A 16144-nucleotide genomic window follows, 5' to 3' on the forward strand; every position below is an offset into this window, starting at 1 on the left:
AAGCTGTGTCCATATGTGTCGGCCCGCATCCAACCCGGATCATCACCTTCACTGTCGCATCACCATGCTCCCCGTTGAGGGGACCTCCCCTCCAAGTCCTCCTTAAGGGATCCAAGAAGTGGACCTCCCCAAGTGTCAGCAACAATGCTTCCACTGCTCAGCTCCTTTGTGTCTCACACAAATGCGAAGAATCCCCAGCTCCATATAAGGCACTGTTTGGTGGCCTACCAATGCCACCTTCTCTGACAAACTCCTACCAGAGTATGCTGATCATCCTGAGACCCCGTGTACAATTGTCATACCAAGACAACCCACGAAGTCTGCTGAAAAACTAGTTGGGCGCTGGTGCTGACCGAAACTCTCCTAGTGGAGGTGCACGCTCGACTGCTAGGTCAACTATACCCTCCAGGTCGTAGTCAACCGGTATACCTGGGAAATGTTAGGTGGTCCCTCCCGGATCTTAATGCTAGTCGGGGCTTCAAGTATCCACAGTGTCTGGAAACTCCTGCTGAGCTCCCCCTAGGTCCACTACCATCTCCATAGTCCACTCCACGAGTACCAACTCAGAATCTCTCGCCACCCAACCCCAAGAGAGGGATTGAATGCACGAACTCCCGCACATAGAACAAAACCAGCATGCGGGTGCTGCACCCTGTGCAACTCAGGTCGTTTCATCTCACTATCCTAGTCAATACATACAAGCTGACTAGGTAGCTCTGTCTACCTCTATCCAATGGGCCAAGGTAACCTAACAGTGCTGCCAACCCTGTCTATGTATGCCTGAAGAGGGCTGCTCTCACTCTCCAACGTGCACTCTAGCTGCACCAGTAGGGAATCCAATTGCTCCCCAACGTGAGTCAATTTGGGCGTGGACTCGGCGCAAACCGCTCTCATGCCCTCCAACGCCTCATTCTGTTGCATAATTGCCTCTCACACTAACGCGCCCTTCCTTTTTAAAGCTAGAAGGTGGGCCTAAAACTGATGGAACTTTCATGGGCATCTATCACTTGTAAACTCGGTCACGACTCTAGATACCTCAACAACTGTTGGCATCTCGTACAAGGGTGGCACCCCCTCAACAAACTGTTGATTTGGGGTAGCATCGGATGTGCTCTAACCATGAAATTTGGTGGAGAGGCTAAGGCACATGAGATCTCCAATACCGAGAAAGGGTTTGGGCAGATTCTAAACAGTTTGGGAGATATTAAAATAATTAATATTTTTAATGGAGTCCCTAAGTCTAAACTTAGGGAAATTAAAATATTAATGTGAATTAATATCAAACTGTGTTAGAATGGTCCAAAAGTCATGGATCAAGATAGATTTAATCTTAGTTGTTAATTAGGGACTTAATCTCGGCCGTTGATTTGTCAACGAGAAAAGTATAAGAGGAGGCTTGAGGGTCACTTGGAGAATACACCAAGAGATCAAGATTTCGACTTTCTGGGGCTGGGTTTGCTGAGAAAGTTGAGAGAGTGATCAAGAATTGCAGCTGAGGGGTAGTGAATACAGAAGCAGAGAGGCAGAGATAGTGCCGGGAGGATCAGCGCAGCAGCCGGGAAAGCTGACGCAGAGGGCAGAAGTCGGAACTGCCGGGAACAGCCGGAATAGCCGGGAAAGCTGACGCAGAGGGTAGTAGCCGGAACTGCGGGAACAACCGGAACTGCCGGATCTACCGGGAAAGCTGATGTAGAGGGCAGAAGCCAGAACTGTCGGGAAAGCTGACGCAGAGGGCAGAAGAGGCTGACGCAGTCCCTAGAGGCTGATGCTGGGGTTTTTCGTGGGGTAGATTGGAGCTGAGGAGCTGCCAGAGTGTTTATCCAGGGTTTCAACTGGAGCATCTGTCTCCAAAGGAGAGGTACTACTGCCGAGATTATTCTTTGTTGGGTGAGTCGGTTTTGGCACCCAGATTGTATTTAGAAACTGCATAATAATAAAACCCTCAGATAGTTGCATTGGTTTTACCACATTGGGTTTTTCCGGGGACATTGGTCCAAAAACAACAGTGTCACTTGTGTGATTGTTTTGTTTTTGTCAGTTGATGATCTGTAATGTGTTGAGCATGTACTTGTATTTATTTCCAGTATTTACATGGTAAATAACTTGTTAATTAACAGAACAAGTAGGTAGGAATAATCAGAAAGTACATGAAGGGTTTCTAACAGGTTAGACTTAGAAATTCCAACACAAATGGCTCTATGCTAGTAGGCTCTATCCTCTCCACCAAGGTGTCAACTGGGGCTATCAAAGAGGTCTCTAATAAAGGTGACTCTTGCGCCACATCGGGTATATCAATGTGCTCCTCACCATCTTGTGGGCTCTTTGCATCATGCTCAACCTCATCCTCAGGCTCCTGATATCTAAAGCCAAGTCTCCAACAGCAAAAGCACCCCCTGGTCTCACCCTCTAACCGTTTCTGTTTTGTCTGCTCCTTTTCAGGAGATTTGGTGCCCTGATCTGGTCGACTTTCCCCACACGATGTAGATGGTTGCACCCCCATGGCCTGGTCACCTCTAACGTCTTTGTTGTAAGGGTGAGGATGGGTTTGGTCTGTCACCCTCCTGAGCTGGGCCAACCTCTCATCGTCCCAATGAATTCTATCACAAGATTTCTGCATATTGGATTTCCCTTGAGCCATGGGTTTGTCTCCGGTTCCACCCGTCACTGTGCACTCATACCCAAAGCTTCCATGATCTTTTGGCTAATTTCCCACAGTTGGGCCAAGATCATGCTTTGATACAACTGTAATGTTCCGAACTAATAGTGCTATGCAAAGCAAACAATAAAAACAACACCATAAAATTGAAACGTTCAATGCCCACCCATTAAAAGTCTAGGAATAACCAATTGCTGAGCCATTTTATTATAATCTGGGAGAAAGGTACAATAATGTGGAAGTGGTGCACCTGGGCTTGCCTCAATGGCAAGCGTGATCAAGCCCAGGTGGTGATATGTCAAACCCAGATGGCGCAAATAACTGCTACAATGATGCCTTGCGCTGCCCTTGTGAAACTGTGTTGTCTGTTGCAATGATGTTGCTGGAAACCCCACCTCCGATGCTCAGAAAATTACGAGAAATTAACCTCAGCCTCTCCACCAAATACCCAAAATAACCCACAAAGGAATTGGCAAAATGTTGACCTTAGAATTTTGGCACAAATTCCCCTTAGCTCCTCTCAATGTTGCACGAAGCGGGAGCAAAGCGGAAGCGCGGAGCGCGGAAGCGTCATTTTCCAAAAATCTAGGAAGCGAAGCGTCCGCGGAAGCGTCTGCTATATATATATATATTTTTATATTTTTTTGCATTTATACTCAAAACAAACATCCCAAATACCAAATTAATTGTAGAAGACATGAAAACATGCATATTTCTGCGTCTACTAAATACACCTGTCTTTCATCTGCCATTTGGGAAGCAACACCCAAATCCATCCCTCCCTTGACACTTATAAATTTAATTTTTTTTATATACTCTTCTTGTTCATTTTTAGGTTGAGATCAAAATTTTTGAAAGGTTTTGGTATTAATCTTGTGGTTCAGAAATTTGTCGAATATTTTATTCACGACTGCAAGCTTTCAAGGCTTATCCCTCTTGCCATAATTTTATATCCAATAACCCCTGGTAATTTTGTAGAGAATTAAATTGTTTTTGTTTGCAGGGATTTTTTATCAAATATTGGGGCAAAGAAATTGATTCCGCGGGTCTGGTTCATTTGCAATTCTTTTTCTGAAAGAAAGCACCAAAATCTTCAGCCCTTTTCCTCAAAGTCATGAGCTTGAGAGGAGCCTCTGTCCACTGGTGTGAAAAGCCAGATTGAAGGAGGGGTTTCTATAAACAAATTTACAGATCTAAAACCTTAAGAAATTTACCCAGAAATTGAAACAAAAATTAAAATTAAACTTTAATTAATTTTCTGTGCTAGTTTGTAAGTCTAGATTGACCTCTCTCTCATGCATCAAATTTTCAACTAATCCTCATTTGTTTTGCAGGGTTTAGATTACAAATTTTGGAAGGATTTTTGAGGACTACCCTTTGTGAGTTTCAGCAGAACTGAAAGCCTCTTTTCCTCTCATTACCATGAACTCAAAGCTCTCTCTAAGGCTTTCAAGCCTCTTTTATTGCAGGGATCGTTTAGAGTTCTAACAAGCCTTGTCATGCAGATCTAAATCAGGATTTAGGCATAAACCACAAGCTTCAAAAACCAGGAATCGCTCCAAAATTGCGGAATCGCGCTTCGGAAAAAACGGAATCGCGCTTCCTTTGACGATTCCGGAACACTTCCGTATGGGACGCGATTCCGGCCTAGGATACGGGGGGGGGGGGGCGCTTCCTGCAACTATGGCTCCTCTAGCTACTTGCTAAGTTGGGACCCCTGTTTGACCCTTTAGATCTGCCCAAAAAATTCTATAAAATTAGGAGTGTGATCCTTGCCCAAAATCTAGAAAAACCCAGAAAGGGTTTCCCTTGGTTCCAACCTTCAAAAATTGACCCTTGACAACTTGGCCCTCCTCCAATTTCGAATTCTATTGCTGTGACTAATCCTGTCAATCTCTGCTCTCCCAACTCCAACAATCCTCCTCAAATGGCCCTCCAAATGATCTCCTACTTCTCCTGGCCAGCTCCAGCTCTACAATTCCTTCCTCCAACTCCCACGTGAGCCTAGTGATGGCTCTCTGCGCAGGCCCAGGTGATTGTAAATCGAACTGCTCCAATGCAGCAACCTCCTGCTCCAAAACTCTCTCGAAAGGTTGATCCTCCACTGTAGCTCCAATGCCCAAACTCCCCCGACAGTTGTTGCCCGGATGAACCCACAAGAAACACCTGTGTGTTCCCTTCTGCGTCCTCTAGAAACACGCATTGGGTGAGACACACGCTGAATGATGTGACTGTGAAACTCCACTGGCTCTCCTCCAAGGTAGTACAAATTGCCTTCCTAGGGTGGCACTCGAAGTCCACCGAAGCAAGGGTTGAGATCTCCGCTCGGAGACACTCGTGTGCTAAACAACACAGTAACTCGACTAAGTAGCTCGAGCAACTAAGGTTGAGTTCAATATGTCAAAAGATAAGATGTTGAAATGAGGAGAATTGCCTTCCTTATATAGATTTCGTGGAGCACTTTTCCCTCCATCGTGGGTCCTTCACTTAACCATAGATTTCCCCTCCATGCAAATCGAACGAGGAAATGCGTATTTTCCTAGTGTGGGTGGCCCCCACGTACAAATTAACCACATCGGAATAACTTCTACTAAGTCTAGCCTACTAATAAAATCGAATGGGCCCCATCACCTCCAAAATCGGCCCCAAAATGTAGAAATTAATCCAGTTGAAAAATAATTTAGGAAGGGACATTACAACTATGATGAGATATTTGCACCGATTGCCTGATTGTTCTTGCTGCCACTCAAGGATGGAGCCTACATCAAATGGACGTTAAGACTGCTTTCTTGCATGGCTCGCTTAAGTAGGAAGTCTACTTGGAACAACCTCAGGGGTTCGAATTTCAAGATCAAAGAACACATGTATGTAGGTTGAAGAAAGCCCTCTATGGGTTGAAGCAAGCCTCTAGAGCTTGGAATGAGAGGATTGATAACTATCTTATGAAACTGGGATTTATGGGGTGCGATGCTGATCCTAACCTATACTTCAAGGTTCAAAAGGACACGCCTCTCATTTTGGTCCTTTATGTAGATGATCTCTTTCTCATAGGTGCAAACCTTCTCATTTATCAATGCAAAAGGGAGTTGTCTTTCGAGTTCGAGATGAAGGACCTAGGACTGATGCACTACTTCCTATTCTGGGAGGTCTTGAAAAGCCAAGTGAGGTTTTCCTTTCTCAAGGAAAATACATTGTGTAGCTGCTCGACAGATGTGGGATGGTGGATTGCAAGTCTGTGTCTACTCCGATGGAACTCAACATCAAGAAGCTATGTGGAAATGCTACTGGGCCTGAATTGGCAAACCCTTCTGAATATAAACAACTTGTGGGGCCCTTGATGTTCTTGGTAAACTCTCGTCTAGACATATGCTTTGCTGTGAATACGTTGAGTCAATTTATGGTCAAGCTTCATCACATGCATTGGACTGCTGCTATGAATCTCTTGAGATATCTCCATGGCATAATCAACTATGGATTGAGATACATTGTCGGGAATTTGAGGCTACATGGATATACTAATGTTCACTGCGCTGACAGTGTGGTGGATTGAAAGAGCACATCAGGATGTTGCTTCTCTTTAGGGTCTGCTTCGATTTCATGGATGAGTAGGAAGCATAAATTGGTTGCTTTAAGCATCGCAGAGGCAGAATACATTACAGCTAACATGGCCTGTTGTAAAGCTGTTTGGTTGAGGAAGCTCTTCAGTGAGCTATTTGAGCATGTGCTGGATACTACCGTGATCTTCTGCGATAGCCAGAGTGGGATTCACCTTTTAGCGAATCCCGTGTTCCACGATCGCTCCAAGCAGATTGATATCAGGTACCACTTTATCTGGGATGTGGCACAACGGGGAGCAATAAGGCTCCAACATATTAGGACTGATGAGTAGGTCGCAGACAACCTCATGAAGCCCTTAGAGAAGGTCAAATTCTTAGCCTTCCGAGAAGGACTTGGAGTCGTGGAAAGACCCTCCCATGAGGGTCCCGCTTGAGTTGGACATTGAGCTCTGGGAGCTCCTGGGGGCTTGGGGTACTTCTTGGAGCTTGAGCGACCATAGGGTGAGTGGTCCACCTTTCCCTATTGGTGTGCTATGTACAGGGTGAGTGGTTCAACTTCCCTTGTGATCGCTGATACCCCATGATGGTTGACATGTGTGTAGGGTGAGTGGTTCACCTTCCCGTACGATTGATGACTCGTGTAGGGTGAGTGGCTCACCTTCCCCTACAATTGACATATGCATAGGATGAGTGGTTCACGTTCTTCTATAACATATGAGCAGAATGAGTGGTTCACTTTCTCCTGTTGATGCCCCAGCATACATCCTACCCATGTAGTCCGGGACACTCATGGGAAGTACCTCTCATTTGGCCAATGAGTTGGGAAAAGTGGATAGGGGCCACAGTACTGCCAATGGACACATCGCGTACTGCCATACTCCCTATGTCTAGGATGCATGGTGTTCAACAACTTGATCTGGGATCAAGTCTGATTGAGGTTTTACCTCTGCACTGACTTTTGTCAGTGGAGAATGGTAAGGTCCTTCGACTCATCCTCGATCGATTCTTCTTCATTATTCATATCAGTTTTAGCAGAGCAGAGTTGAGATACAAAGATGATACACGACGACAGGATGGTATGATGATCGATGATGATAGATGGATTGGTAGGTGGAATTCTCCTTAGTTGAGAGGGAGTGTTAAAATTGGCAACTAGGGCCAAATTCCACTTTAGACAACTCATTTGATGGAGATGATGATTGCATTGAATTCCTCTTTTCGAGAGGACCAAAATTGATCTAAAGATCATCAAATTTGGACAAGCAGAAATGTGTTTTTGAATTTATGCCCACATGTGTAAATTGTCAAGGTCAGCCACATCATCATGTAGGCTCATGAAGCCCAAGAGACATGTCACTTCACCCTCAACGACTTGTATAAATATAAGTGACCTCTCACCTCATTTGGCATCATCATCACTCACACATTCTTCTCTCTCCTTCTCTCATTGGTTTGTACAACTATTGGGCATATTCTCTCTCACATGTGTGGCAATGAGGACGAATTTCAGGGCTGAAAATTTCAGTCTTTCCTGCAGTTTGACCAGTGTTGACTTTGACTTTCCAGGCAGATTTTGAGTTCGATCTTTTGGGCAGTTTTCTGTTTGGGCAGGCCACACTCTTTGGCACAGAAACCAAGGTGTTCTGAGCACTTTGACTGCAGAGATAAATTGCAGGTTGACCGCAGATTTCAAGAGAGTTTGACCAAGTTTGACTGCTGACTTTGGGACTGTTTTGGGCTGAATTTGACCTCCTGTTCAGGCCGAGTTTGACTGGGTATGACTGAGCTGCTTTAAGGACATTTTGCTGCTACTTTGACCAGCATTGACTTTCTGGTTAGGGCTGAATTTGACTGCAGTTGACTGCAGATTTGACAGGGTTGTTTTGACTTTGATTTGGCAAGTCAACTTTTGACTTTTTGTACTCTCTTTCTGCTGAACATTTGATATAATAATAAGAAGAATTGATCAAAGGGTTTTTCTCATCTTGGGGTTTTTCCCTAGCATCTGCCAAATCTGGTGTCCTCTTGTCTTGGCTTGTCTTCTGCATTTTTGTTATTCATGTTCTATCTACAGTTACTGTCAATGTGATTTATGGTTAATGTGATTGCTATTGGAATACTAAATTGGAAATTGTCATTGGGCTGCTAAGGAACATTGAAGTAATTGTGCCAAGCATAGAACATACCATTGTTACCTAAAATTAACAAGATGTTACTTGGAGGGCCTAGTTAGGGAATCCTAGTTAATTGAGTGAACAATTGTTCCCCAATTGTTGCGTATGTAATCCTGTGTATAAGGAGGCCTTGTATCTTTATTTGAGTTATCATCATTAGTGGGTGCTTTTTATCTCTATTTATCACATGTACATATTTATCTAAATACACTATGGGTTAAATAAAGGGCTTTCTTGATAATTCCTGCATTTTGGGAATAGTGCAAAATACTGTTGTTATTGTTTCTTTCTTTTCTCTTACTTTTATATAAGTCATGCCCACACATTGTTTCCTGATTCTGTTAAAGTTTGTTTCAAAACCTTAGAGACATTCTATGAAGTTTCAGTAAATGTGCATGCTTGAATTATAATACACTGTTTTGGGGAAAATGTTAGGAAGGTAAAGGCTATGGTGATGGATCAACCTTGGAATGCTGATTTGTTTCTCTTAGCCATAGCCTATATATTAACCTTGGAAACTTGAACAGTGAATTAAACATTAGAACATACATAAAAGTACTGAATTGGTGTTTTGTGAAGTTCAAACATTTCATTCTTGTAAAATGTCATAGAGCATCTTTGGCAGGCTCTTTTAGAAAGGGCGCAATAGTGTGCTTCAGGGTTTAAAGTTTGGTACAAATGTTTTAACAACGTATTTATTACTTATTTTTATCTCCTCTATGTACCACTGACAATATGTGGAAAAATTTGCAGAGCTCTAGTTTATATCCCATTGACAGTGCTAGCAGTTCCGGCATCCATCCTCACAGTAAGTCTGAAAGTCGTACTTCTGAATTATTTGTTGGTTTTCTTTCCATTTCATTGACTCTTAAATATTTGGCATATCTTTTGTTTCTCACATGTTTTATGGATACTTCTTTGTTCAGTTTTCTATTTCTTTGTTTCTTGCATATGCAGTTAGGAAATGAGCTTTAGATATCTGCTTTGCACATAACCTATATCAGCTAGTGTTTTAAAAAATGGCTGAACCAAAACCGAAACCAGCTGGTTAGTGTCAGATGGACTGGCCCTTGAAGTTTCGTACTGAACCAATGAGTCCCACCAATTCAACCAGTTCAACATTGATGTGCATGAATATATATCCTTAATTAAGGATAGAAATGCTAAGGCTATGGAGTGGAGGCTCAATGTGATTTATTGAAGTGTGAGCTATAAAGAAGAATGAAGGTGCTGAGCATGCAGGCTTGACTTTAAACATGATAGGGCTGACCTAAGATAATAATTAGGTTGATCTGTGTATCACCAGACCTGGGCTGACCTGAGTTGTTTGTGGTGAATGGGATGACCTGGATTACTACTGGCCTGACTGTATTCCCAGGACGAAGGCATGTGGCATGAGCAATTGTTATGGGTCTTTTGCAGAAAGGTATAGTAGCAACATGGGGGGTGTTGGTTAGAGTTACATTCTCACACTTTTGTACTGTTATTAGACCAGAAAGTCACATTTCACAGGGAATTATACTAGTGCAAGGAGGCGAACAACAGTGATACATGTGGAGGGTATAGTTTTCAGAATGACCTTATCTCTTATCTCATGGAGCAAAGCATGCAGGGGGGGGATTTGGAGTTCTATTTTAAATCTTCAAGGTTTGATTCTGCATGGATTCATTCTCCAGTTAGTGTTGGGATATTTTTTGCGTATGGACAACACAAGGAGGGCACTTATGCTAACTCAAAGATCAAACCATGCACCTATTCATTGACAATCATCCATGCATCTTTGTAAGTCAAAGAAGGCACATCCTTCAGAAGGAGAAGAGGCATCCAGTAGTTTCATTCAGGGATAGGGATGCACTATAATTGGAGATGGGGTTTGGCTTTGCTGTTTTGGGCAGGTCTGAAGTGGTATTTTGTTTTATTCATGCACCAAAAGTACAGCAGTTGAAGGGCGAGTTAGTCATGGAGAGTTGTAACTGTTTTCAGCACATGAGGAAGGTGAGTTCTAGCCTGTCACCGACCAAAATGGGTAACCCCATAAAGGAAAAAGCTTTTTTCCTACATTTGATAGCTGGCCAGCCAGCAGCCCCTGACATTCACTTCTTGATGATGATATGCCATATGCCTCTGCCTTTTGCATCAGCCATGTACCCCTCACCATCCTTGTGTATGGACAACACAAGGAGGGCACTTATGCTAACTCAAAGATCAAACCATGCACCTATTCATTGACAATCATCCGTGCATCTTTGTAAGTCAACAAAGGCACATCATTCAGAAGGAGAAGAGGCAGCCAGTAGTTTCATTCAGGGATAGGGATGCACTATAATTGGAGATGGGGTTTGGCTTTGCTGTTTTGGGCAGGTCTGAAGTGGTATTTTGTTTTATTCTTGATATTGTTCATGCACCAAAAGTACAGCAGTTGAAGGGCGAGTTAGTCATGGAGAGTTGTAACTGTTTTCGGCACATGAGGACGGTGAGTTCCCTGTCACCAACCAAAATGGGTAACCCCATAAAGGAAAAAGCTTTTCTCCTACATTTGACAGCTGGCAAGCCAGCAGCCCCTGGCATTCACTTCTTGATGATGATATGCCATATGCCTCCGCCTTTTGCATCAGCCATGCATCCCTCACCATCCTACATTTCCCCTTAAATGAAGGTGGGCTGCTACTCAACAGGTACTTTGGTCATTCTGCAGTCGGGTGCTTATACTTGTTGTTTTGGGCATTTAGTATGGGTTAAGGGGTGATCGAGAAGATTGACTGAACTTGACTATAAATCTGCTCTTTCACCTTGCTACGGGGGTTAATCCTTAGCCCTAGTCTAGTGGGACCTCCCTTGAGGCCTTAGTGTTATAGGTGTTGGAAATGTAACTAGTTTCAGTCTTCATAATTGTCATTTGACTCATATCATATTTTGTATATCATAAGAAGAAAGAAAAATGTGTAAAAAATAAAAAGAAAATTATTTGTAAAGCATGGGTTTCATGCTCATATTATTTGTCAACTAGGTCAAGCATTTTATTTGTAGGGTTTACATGAGTCAAAGAGTCTTTGTAATTTTGTAAAATACCCTATTGGGCACTTGTAATAAGAAAATAATTATTATTTTTGTTTCTAGAAAAGTCTTAAGGTCTCCCAAGGCCAAAGTTGTCCAGCCACATAAAGTCGGCCTAGAGAGAGCTATTCGAGCCTTTTGGAAAGGCTATTTAAAGGAGGAACTTCGTACTATTGTGATACATGTGCAACACATATCTCTTGTCATCAATCTGCAGTAGAAGAAGTGTGCGAAGGTCTTGAAAGGCTAAGGAAATCCTAGTAAAGGCGGAAACCCTAACGAACTAAATGAGTCTGAAATCTATCTGTTGCAGCTCTCATGTGCGAGTTTATTAGGTTTTTGTGCACATTTCAGGTCCGAAAATTGCAGAAAAAATAGCAGAACTTCTTTGGGAGGCCGAAAGGCTAGACTAGCCTTGCTTTGGTGAGATCTTGCTTCGCTGCCTTTAGAGACCTTGTTTTGTTGTCTTCGAGAAAATGTGTTTAATGGCTGGCTTGGTTCTTGGTGGAAGTCCTATTCTGGTCTTGGATCTTGGATATCTCATTTGATATGATTCTAAAAGAAGGCATTTTTTGGGTTTTCCCATTGGAGGGGTTTTGCCCTGGCTTGGAGCCTATATATGGTGTTTTATTGTGTTCTGTGATCTTCATGTTTTATGATAATTGCTTGATGAAGAAAGAAAACATAATAACAAAATGATGATAGTTTCACACGTTATTAATCATGTAATGGAAATCTACTGATAAGATTGAAAACCTCCCGATTTCCAACAATAGGAGGGGCAGTACTTGAAAAACTTGGATTGAAATAACGTGTTCATTCTCCCTTACACCATACTTGATGCTTTCCATGTCACATTATAAACCCCTTATATATCATCTCTATTCTTTAGGTCCAACTTGTCATTGGTTCATTGGGATTTGGCACCTTCTTATCCACATCGCTGAGTAGGGCCGAGAAACATTGCCTTGGAGGTTGGTGCAACTAAAAGAATGGAAAAGCAAAATATGGTCACAATGGAAGAAAAAGAAAAATCAAAATGCAAAAGATGGCCAAGACATAAGCTAGTGTGTGCATAAAAGCTTAGCATGAGCTCTACACTCATTAGCCATCACCTGGTTCCTGAGCACTTGATGCCTTTTTTCATGAAAAGGAACCTTTGCATGCCCCATGTAATGCCCCCATCCACTTAGGGGACACGAGGAATATTCCGCTAGCCTAATTAAGTTCCTATAGGCTAGGACGAGAAGAATTAATCAAGGGAACACAATTCGCCTTGGAGAAAACATTACAAAAGCTAAATGGGGAAAGGGAGACATGGGTCCTAGGCTAACGAAAAGTCACTTTTGAACTATAAAGTGAGAAAACCCACTAAAGTGATTTGATTAAAATAAAAGATAAAAATGTGGCAAAAGAGTCAAGTGAGTTATAAAAGGGGAAATGAGGAGTCCCTCTTCATTCTTGCTTTTGTTCATTTGAAAAATAGAATTGTGGAGAGCTCTTGAGAAAGAGACTAGGTTTTTTCGAAACCTCATTGTGGTTGATGGTTTTAGTGTTCAAACTATACCCTAGCTAGTATTGGAGTGGGATCAGATAGATTCTGATATTACACTTTATTATTGACGGAGGAGAAGGCAATGGCAGAAATGGAGTAAGTTTTAAATGTGTTATCAGTTGATTTTATAACTCATATTTGGTATTACTCATTCTCTTTACAGACCGCATTCTGGGCTCCATTGGGGCGACTTCTTGTTTGTTAAAGAGGCTGAGTTCTGTCATTTCAAAGGGGGCCAAGCTCAACATTTTTTGAGGGCCGAGTTATGTTGGTAAGGGGCCGAGTTTGCACCTGTTAAAAGTGTTTGAGAGCCTCTTTTTCTATTGGTCGAGTTGACTGTAATGAATAGTCTTTCCTTGGGGGCTGAGTATCTTCGTGTAGAGGCCGAGTTGCTGATTTAAAAAGGTTCAAGTCCCTATCTTTTAGTATGCTCGGGCTGATATTTAATGACAAACATTCTGAGCTATGCATACCTTCTATGAGGAATGAGTTCTGTGTTTTTTATAGGCTGGGTTGGACTGTTGTTTGGTGGAAGTGACTTCCTAAGTTTTTATCAGTCATCTACAACTAAGTATTCAACAAAGGACTACTGATATTTCTGGTCATATCTCTTCTAAGTTCTAACATTGGTGTAGCAAACTTCTATTAGGGGTATGTACAATTTTTGAGTTAAATACAAATTATATGATGCTGTGTTGAAGTATTTTGTGGTGCCTTTTTGGTACTTTGTGCAATTGTTTTAAGAAAATACAAAGAATACACCTTGTTACCCACCACCAATGGGTGACCCCGTAGGAGATATTTTCTCCTAGATTTGTCTTAGGCCGGTAGCCAGTAATCCCTTGACAACCACCTGATTGTTTTGATGTGCTACTTTTCTCCACCACCTGAGCTAGCCATTGTGTACCTTCACTTGTCTGTCATGATCGTATGTTTGAAGGTGGGACATCCAATCCCAAATGTATGATTTTTCATTATGTAATGGGATGTTTATGCTTGTTTTTCTTGGGCACACAGTACACTTGGCCGTGGATTACATGGAGACTTGGAAGAAGGAAGGGTTTTGACTGTGCTCTTGTTCCCTTACCTTAACTCGGGGGTTAATCCTGAACCCTAGTCTCGTGGGATCTCTTTTATTGGCTATTGGCTTTAGGAATGACACTACATGGGAAACCTTGATTTTTGTTGTGTGGTCCTGCTTCTCAATACCATATATCTTATTTCCCTCCACTTATTACAAACCCTTTTCACATTTTCCCTATCTGTGTCCACATTTGTCCATTGGATCCACAAGTTGTTAGCATCATCTTCCCCTTGTCCACACATTGGGTCGGGCCTAGAACGATAAAAGGATAAAAGCATAAAATGGCCAAATACAACAGGAAATGTACCACAAAATGCAAAAGATGGTCGGGACAATAAAATTTAGCACGTGGGCAAAAGCCAAACATGAGCTCTACCCCCTATCATTATGGCCATCACCTTGGTTCCTAGGGCCCCTATGAGTGCCCCCCCCATCATCAAGGAACCCCTGAATGTCCCAACCCTTGGTGGGCAGTAAACTACTCCACCTTAAGTGGGTAATCACTGCCATATCTTACACATCATGCTCTCATCCCTTGAGCCCTGAACAATAAAATGAAGAAAAATCAGTAAAAGGCAAAAGGAAAATGAAGAAGGGTGGAAAACATAGGCTGGGGTAATTCGTCTGCCACGATTACTCCCTCCTGCATTCATATACCCAAGGTGTGGGCTTTCCTCATCATAGCTACCCTTGTACCATGGCATGTGGCTTGGAGCCTTCCCTTTGTCCCCACTCCATTCCATCATTATTTCACATGACACTTGCCGATTGAAGAAAGTACCGTGGACATGTCATTTTCTTAGAGTTGAAACCACCTATTAGGGTCCTTCATTAATCACCCCTATCGAGGAAGGTAACACTATTACATGTTCAAAGCCCTAAAATTGTAAGGGAAACCCACTATGAAGTGTCCATTTCTGCCCTTGATTAGCAAGCTTACTCACTCAATTGCACTAATGAATAATTGTATTTGAAGATGAGGAGACACATTGGATCTTATACAAGATTGCAGGTGGGTTTTCATCTTGGACTTAGCCTCCCTATACAAGATCCAAACCCTCCAGAGGATCACAAAGACATTTGTAGGGTGAGCGTTGAGAGCCATGGGCCTTGTCACTCCCCTATCCTGACGGTTGTCTTTCAACTTCACATAGGTAGGTGCGACACTACTACACTTTTTCTTTTCACCAATACTAGAGTGTATGGATTATGCCTAACTCCAACACTTAGCCAATTTTCCAATTCTTCAATTGTTAACAATCCAACAGAATAACATTTACTTCAATTAACATTCATCATCTTCATTATGCAACGAAAATCATAAATCATACAAGTATACACACATATACTTGGGAGGAGCAACTCCCGTAAAGTCTGCCTGAATCAGTAATATATAACAATAATGTACAATAATATACAATTACAAGTTTTACAATAGTCTCATGCTACCAACTTCTTTCGCCTGCACAATCCACCAAATGTCATGTCACAACCTCACAACTGTTAGCTGCTTGTTGCCCACACAAGATTTGAAGAAACCTCAAGTTTCCTTGTGTTACAACAATACTGCAAATTTGCTGTCACACCGGTCGTTCAGCTCGGCCCACAGTCCTTCAACCGTGCCTAGGTCGTTCAACTCAGTCCACAGTCATTCAGCTCAACCTGCAGTCGTTCAGCCTTGCCTAGACCGTTCAGCTCAGCCCGCAGTTGTTCAGCCTGGCCCGCAGTCGTTCAGCCTTGCCCAGGTTGTTCAGCTTGTCCCGTGGTTGTTCAGTCTCGCCTAGGTCGTTCAGACCCGCCCAGGTCGTTCAGCTCGGCCCGCGGTCGTTCAGCCTCGCCCAAGTCTTTCAGACCCGCCACAGGCGTTTAGCTCGGCCCATGACTGTTCAGACCCGCCCAGGTCTTTCAAAACTCACCCAGATCATTTACCTTCACCCACGGTTGTTCAACCTCGCCCAACCTTCAGTATTCTCCTTATGTCTCCCAAACTCTACGAAACTTCAGACCAAGTTTCACCTTTGATGTTTGGTGATTGATTGATGCCTTGAATGCTCTCCATCATGG

General features: G+C 42.8%; 1 protein-coding gene across 1 annotated transcript in view; it reads left to right on the plus strand.

Moving 5' to 3' along the window:
* Positions 1-16144, plus strand: part of LOC149237977 (uncharacterized) — a 174157-nt gene that overhangs the window by 37063 nt on the left and 120950 nt on the right. Inside the window, exon 3 of the mRNA XM_089372879.1 lies at positions 9141-9195. Within this exon, the coding sequence (XP_089229005.1) occupies positions 9141-9195 (55 nt within the window). The remainder of the gene's footprint in view (positions 1-9140; positions 9196-16144) is intronic.

This window comes from Pinus tabuliformis, chromosome 8 (assembly GCF_031772625.1).
Source record: "Pinus tabuliformis cultivar Carrire ecotype Pingquan chromosome 8, CPIR1, whole genome shotgun sequence".
NCBI classification, from domain to species: Eukaryota; Viridiplantae; Streptophyta; class Pinopsida; order Pinales; family Pinaceae; genus Pinus; species Pinus tabuliformis.